At 38.6% G+C, this 7,221-nt stretch overlaps 1 protein-coding gene across 1 annotated transcript in view; it reads left to right on the forward strand.

Annotated features, from left to right (window-relative positions):
- LOC108675387 (Down syndrome cell adhesion molecule-like protein Dscam2) overlaps positions 1-6,222 on the forward strand; it is a gene marked incomplete in the record, with an annotated part of 40,677 nt that extends 34,455 nt beyond the window's left edge. Inside the window, 7 exon segments of the mRNA XM_047885159.1 lie at positions 550-662; positions 1,563-1,757; positions 1,991-2,155; positions 2,772-2,936; positions 4,002-4,136; positions 4,641-5,056; positions 5,377-6,222. Of these exon segments, the coding sequence (XP_047741115.1) occupies positions 550-662; positions 1,563-1,757; positions 1,991-2,155; positions 2,772-2,936; positions 4,002-4,136; positions 4,641-5,056; positions 5,377-5,703 (1,516 nt within the window).
- Positions 6,223-7,221: the final 999 nt, after the last annotated feature.

Genomic DNA, 7,221 nt, shown 5'->3' on the forward strand with positions numbered 1-7,221 from the left:
GGCACTCCTGTACACGACATCACCCTCTACTACAGGTGAGTGGGTGATGATGGTGGCACACCTGTACACGACATCACCCTCTACTACAGGTGGGTGATGATGGCGGCACACCTGTACACGACATCACCCTCTACTACAGGTGGGTGATGATGGCGGCACACCTGTACACGACATCACCCTCTACTACAGGTGGGTCATTAATGCTGCCTACAGGTGGGTCACAGCCAGCATTAAATAATGAATGCGGCATTTTTTCCATTAGGCAGCATGGAAATAATTTAATGAATAAAAATAATGAATGCCGCAGCAATAAATTTGAATTTGCCAACCCGCATTCATTCTCTTGGACGCACATGAGGAAATATACATTCAAACCAAGATAACCCATTTAAATTCATTTGCACTTGAATTAATTATTATCTTTTTGACAAATTATATATCACAAAACTAATCAAATTCATTATTTTTTTATTTCCAAATTAACTAATTATCTTTTTGACAAATTATCTATCACAAAACTAATCAAATTCATTATTTTTTATGCTGTAGAGCCACAGGTGGCGACACGAAGGAGGTGCGAGTGGCAGACGAGAGCCACACGGTGTCAGGCCTCAAGTGTGGCTCTCTGTATCACTTCTTCGCCACCGCGCGCAATGCTATCGGTAAAACTCTAATATTCGGGGCGTAAATTCAAAACTTCATTAATTGCCTTAATAATCTGAGCATTAATTGATCGGAAATTCATTAATCACTTTAATGCTCCGGCCATTAATTAATCAAAAATGTATTAGTCACTTTAAAATTCGAGGTGTTAATCAATCAAAAATTCTGCAATCGCTTTAATATTCAGGGCATTAATTAGTCAAAAATTCATTAGTCACTTTAATATTCCTGGCATTAATTAATCAAGAATTCATTATGCACTTCAGTATCAGAGGCGTTTATTAATAAAAAAATTCATTAATCACTTCAATATTCGGAGCGTTAGTCAATAAAAAATTAATTAATAACTTAATATTTGGGGCATCAATTAATAAAAAATTCATTAATCTATTCGAAAATTTCACATATAAAAACGGTACGTGACAAATCATGTAAGTTTTTTGAATACCCAAAAATCTCTTGATATTTATTTTGAGAAAAGCATATAAATATATTAGAAATTATAGAAAATACGTTGATATTTTTAATTTTTTTTATCAAAGAAACTCGTATCTTAGATATATCAAAAGAGGTCGCGATATATACGAGTATATAACAATACACTAGCAACAATGATTAAGACAATAATGTTCAAAATTTCTAGTCCAAACGTATATTCCAATGGCTCCATTGACTTACAGTTCAGTCAAGAATTTCACAGAATATTTTTAATAATATTTGATCTCCTTTAAACAATGTTTTGAAAATACTTATTCAGATTTTTAATAATTAATTGCTAAATCGCGGCCATCGTCGTGAATATGCTTCATAATATTTGATCTCCTTAAAACGAAGATTTGAAAATAATTATTCTGTTTTATAAAATTTAATTACTAAAACACGACCATCTTTGGGTGTAGACAACAGCGAATCTTCCCCCGTCGTGGAGGCCCACACGAAGGGGCGGCCCCCAGAACCTCCCCCGCAGTTCCAGTTCATCACAACGAACAGCACCCAAGCCACCCTTTACCTCACCCAGTGGGAGAACGGGGGCTGTCCCATCACACACTTTAGGGTGCAGTACCGCAAGCACCGGGTGAACGACTGGACCACGGGTGAGATGTGCAGTATTATGCAGTATTATGTGCTGGGTGGGTGGGTGAAATGGTGGTGAATTTAGCAGTATCGTGTGCTGGATGGGTGGGTGTGTGAAATAGCTGTGAGTGATACATTAACGTGTGCCGAAGTCTTCTTTTCTGTTCTGCCTTAAACTATATGAATGTCAATCAAATTTTATATCTACAGAAGTATAAATTCTAATATCTAGTCCTCTTGATATCCTATGCAGTTAGCAATTCAGTTCCGGTGCATCGCACCTACGCGGTGTCGAACCTGGAGCCCGGGCAACAATACGAAGTGCGGGTGACCGCACACAACTCTGCGGGTGCCACCCCTGCCACCTATAGCGTGGCCACCCCACTGCTGCACGGTGCCGGTGACCAGCGCACTCCATGCTGACTTATTCAATATACGATTTTTTCATCATCAAGAAAATCCCTTAGTATTAACTCCACACCTCAATGATACAAATGTCGATGCTGAGTCAGACAAATGAAGCTTTTTCCATCAACAGGAAGAACACTTCCCACGAATGCAATTATGCAGACAATAACCCTTTTTTATTTAATTTGTTTCAGACATTGGGCAACGCTCCTTTATTCTGATTAGTATTTCTTTTTTCTTCTCAAAATGAATTGCACATTTACATATATCAACAATGCACATATACTAGTACCCCATTTCTTAATTATTTGCCTTAAAATTTCAGTTTTTGCAGACTATTATTGTAATAACGAAGGGAATCCCTAAAAAATCTACATTTAATCTGTTTTCTAAAGTGATCTCTAATTTTGCATTTTTTACACAAATTTCAAGCCGCTAAACTTAGATAACAAAAATATAACTCAGTACTCGCTGCAGTGAGTGATAGAGAGCGCATTTTCTCGTCGACTAAAACTTGAGGCCACGGACGGACGGACAGACAGACAGACGGACATGGCGAGCACAATAGTGCATTTTTTCCATAAATCAGAAAATGCGCTAAAAGGCATTTTTTTAATCCGGTATAGGTGGGATGATAGCGCCAATTGACAGCGGCTGGGACGCCGGGGTGATGAGTGATGTCACCACAAACGAGTCGTTGTGGGAGGACCCACGGGTGATGGTGCCGGCAGTGGTGTCGGCCACGGCCCTCATCTTCACAGTCATCACACTCTGCGTCTGCACTAGAAGAAGTGAGTTGCTTTATTTCTCAAAAATCGAAACCAATAATCATTCTTACTCGTGAATATCCATAATCATCTCAAAAATCTATTATTAATACGGTAGCCAACAATTGTCATGTGTTAACACAAGATTCAACCATACTCTTCCGCTTCGCCGAGAATCACTATACCTAAATTATGAAACCAAAGATGAAATGAAAAAAGTTGAATTTCTGATTTTCCATCACTTTTTTTCATCAATATAAGCACGTTATACACTATTGTACCCCTCTTAAATGCCCTGCGTTAATTGTCTCACCAAAATTCTAATAATGGTCCTTCTCGCCGTCACTATTGCACTACACTATAAGTTGTTAACTACTATAATAATAATAATAATGATAATAATTACAATAATAATAAAATTAAAAATAATTAAAAAGAATGTGTTATCTTGTAACATTCATCTTAGGAGTTCCGTGATCCTTCTCTCGAATTTTTACTTTTTGGGCAGAGTTTGCCTCGATGATTTTCTCCTATATGCAGATGGCGTTGAAATAACGTTGATTACGATTTGATTAAAAACAACTTTTAATCAACTTGTTTACTCAATTACACAACGTTTATTCAACATTGTTTCAATGTTAGATGCTTCGATGATCTTCTCCTGTGCACTTGACGTTGAAATAACGTTGATTAAACAACGCTTAATCAACGTTGTTTCAACGTTAAATGCCTCGATGTTTTTCTTTTTTAGGAAAATGACAATGAAACAACGTTCACTAGGAGCGGATTTCTCTGAAGCAACGTTAATTACGAGTTGCTTTGAAGGAATAACGTTGATTACGAATTGATTTTTCTGGAACAATGTTTAGTCAACGTTATTTCAACGTTACATTCTTCGATGATCTTTCCTTCTATGCACTTGACGTTGAAATAACGTTAGTTCAACATTAGATGCTTCGATGATCTTTTCCTCTGTACACTTGACGTTGAAATAACGTTGATTAAACAACGTTTAATCAACGTTAGTTCAACATTAGGGGTTCAATAATTTCCTTCTCTATCGACGTTGTTTGTTCCCGCCATGGCCAGGCAAACCTCGGGAGGAGGCAGCGGCGGAGCCTAAGAAGTCCCTGCCTGAGGTCGAGCGGGCGACGCTCGTCAAGCAAAAGCCGCCCGTGAGAACCTTGTCTCCTGAGCCCCAGAACCTGGCGCCTGCAAGTCCTGGTGAGAACTGGGTCTGTACAATCAGAAAAATTTATGGGACATATAGTCCAAATGGTGATGCACTTTCACAAACTGGTAACGGGTAATGAGCTGATGTAGTACTGCTACGGTACGTCTTCTTGCCGGAACAAACGTGGTTATAGATGACACAAACAAAGCCAAAGAGCACATATAGCTACTTGGGTAAAGTCTAGTTCATTTCTCCGCATAATCATGGCCGCTTGAAAACTCATTATTAGATTAAATTTCAAGGCTTATTGAGAGTTGCCAATGTCAGACTATGTTTGTTTCAAATTGTTAGGCAGAATTTTTGTCTCCCTATTTATCTTCATAATTCTGTTAAATGTATTGGAGACTCGCTTTATATAATTCCTTAGCATCCTTGCTAAGAGTTTCAGCGGTCCTGAGCCACGTTGAAAGCGTTATATTCGTACAGGGGAATACTATTGAAAATATCATGGAAAATATTTATTGAAATTTGCAATTTTTCTCCGAAAATTTCAGGCGAAGCGATGGATGAAGACGTGTACCACTACGCCTCCTCCAGCTATCAGTTCGGGCGGATGAGTCCACCACCACCTGCACCATCCTCCCCAATCCGCGGTTACCCTCAACCATCAAATACCACACCACCTACACGCCGGGTCGACAAGTACCAATCTCCGCAGTACCACCCGAACTTCCCAAAAGATTCCAGCAACTACCAAAAGTTTGCTCACTCTGAAACTCCTGACGTGACGTTCCAGAACCCAGGCACACCGTCACGCCAGATTCGTCTTCTGCAGCAAACGCCTGCAGAGGGCAGTCGGTATACCAAGCAGGTGATGGGGATGACGAAGAACGCTGCCCAGCAACAGGGGTTCATGGCTGTTGTTTACCAGGCGCCTTCCCTGCACGATGTTGATGGTGCGAATAATATGGTGAGTGAATAGTATGGTGAGAAAATAGTGTGGTGAGTGAGTGGAAGGCGCTAGGGCCGGATTGTTGACTGAATATTGTAGGTATTGCATAAGATTTGAAGAAATCAAAGTAGATCTTCCATTTGACGCCCTCATCATTTCTATTGAACCAATATATTCAACCAACTATTTTTAGCATTGCGCACTTCACGCAAATGATAACCGAAATACTATTCTAATATAAATGTTTTAGTTATGATAGCAGTCTTATGATCTCAGAGATTCTTTACACAAAGTCCCGCAGTGATAAAATCAACGCTCGATTTTCATCTCGATTTCAGAACCGCTGTGGCTCGTACGAAACCCTGTCCCAGCGAACCACTGACGGTGACTCAGACTACGGCTCTGTGTTACCATCTGGTTTGATAGCGGACAGGACGTTGCCTTTGTATCAGCATTATCGTCAGCCCAGGCATAAGCTGCCTAAGCAATCCAATTCTCAGGACCCCGAAACCAATATAAATGAGCACTGCCTCTACGACAAGCAGGCCGAGCAACAATTGTACCAGAAACATCAGTTATCGAAAACCAAAGGCAGACTCGGTCAAATGACCAACAAAAATACCCCGAAACAAAGACCACAACAAGAACTACCCCGACAAGTGTGAAGTTATTTGCCGAACGCAAATTAAATGTACATTATATATGTTAAGTGTATTTTATAACAGCGTCTGTATTATGAAAGTAACTTTTCTGCGCTTACATATATATAGTAGTATATCAAATTTACTCTATATTGAGAAATAAGATAATTCAATCTCATTGTATGTATCGTGCCCTATGAATAAAGATTTAATCTCATAATACAGTGTAAATCTGGTAATTAGCTGAGGAAAAAATCAATTACATGCGGAACTAATCAGTGGATATGTTAAATGGTGTGAGCCGAGAACAAGATTTTGCCCGTTTGACTTATATGAATAAAGTGAAAATTTTTCTTTTGAACTTCACGTATTCTCTGAAAAAATACATGGAAACTTTTAAATTTTTCAATTGATGATGTATTTTTTCAATGATAAAGGTTTCCTCGAACTTAGTATCATTAAAATAACATCTTATTTACTATTATTATACTCCGCCTTCGGACAAAGATCTGCATTAAACTCTGTTTATGTCGGAATGTGTTATAAAACATGTTCATTTGTTATATTTTCTGATAATGTAGAAATAAACACATAATTGAAATTCAGTGGAGTTTCTTTGACGCCTATTCACTATTCTTAATGATGGTAAAACGAACAAATTAAATGCTATTTTAGAATGTTTTCAGATTCTTTTATAAAAATTCTACCGCTCCGCGGTTGAGCGCAATCAATATTCCAAGCGACAAAAAATCCTCAGGTTTGGTTCACAATTTCGTTGATTCAATTGTTCGGACACTATTTTTCGGAACTCACCAACATTTGTCACGCTTAAATTAGATCATGAGTTGTAATTGAACTAATGAATTTTAAAAATATTAATTATTTATTATTTATCAAAATAAATTTGACTTCATGATTGCGAGCGTCCTGTAACGTCACTAGCGTTCAAGTCGCTCATAGTGTCGTATCAAACATTAAAATAAACATCGTTTGTCAGTTCAAGAACAGATTTCAATTTTGTTAATCGCGAGATCCGAATAAAATAGTAACATGCTTTTTTTCAACAAATTTCCCTTTTGAGAGTAATCTGGTTTTGTGGAGTAGGGTAACATGGGGCAGCGAGCCCACTGCGGGTCACGGGCCCATAGCGGGTTTCTCGCTAAGTATGGCAGATATTGGTCCGTGTTCTCTACCGCCGGTCGACAGTTTCACTGGGATGAAGTGTACGGATTTACGTTTTGCAGGGCAATGGGCCCATTTTGACACTTTTTACAAAATAGTGTTTCATTAAAAATCGAATAACTCTATAGGCGTCTAATTCACATCATACATTCCTCATCGGTTGCACCTTTAAACAAAACAAAGAACCACCTCGTATCAATTAAAACATCATCAAAAATTTAGTTTAAAAAAAGTGGGGGCGCGCTGCTCCACGTTGCCCTACTTCCGTTCAGACATCATTTCATTTCTCAATTCATTTTTCGGAAATCATCCATTTAATTGCTGCGATCTCCAAGCAAGCGTGTGTCCTCATAAGAACTT

The sequence above is a fragment of the Hyalella azteca genome, unplaced genomic scaffold (genome assembly GCF_000764305.2).
Source record: "Hyalella azteca isolate HAZT.00-mixed unplaced genomic scaffold, Hazt_2.0.2 contig17119, whole genome shotgun sequence".
NCBI lineage: Eukaryota > Metazoa > Arthropoda > Malacostraca > Amphipoda > Hyalellidae > Hyalella > Hyalella azteca.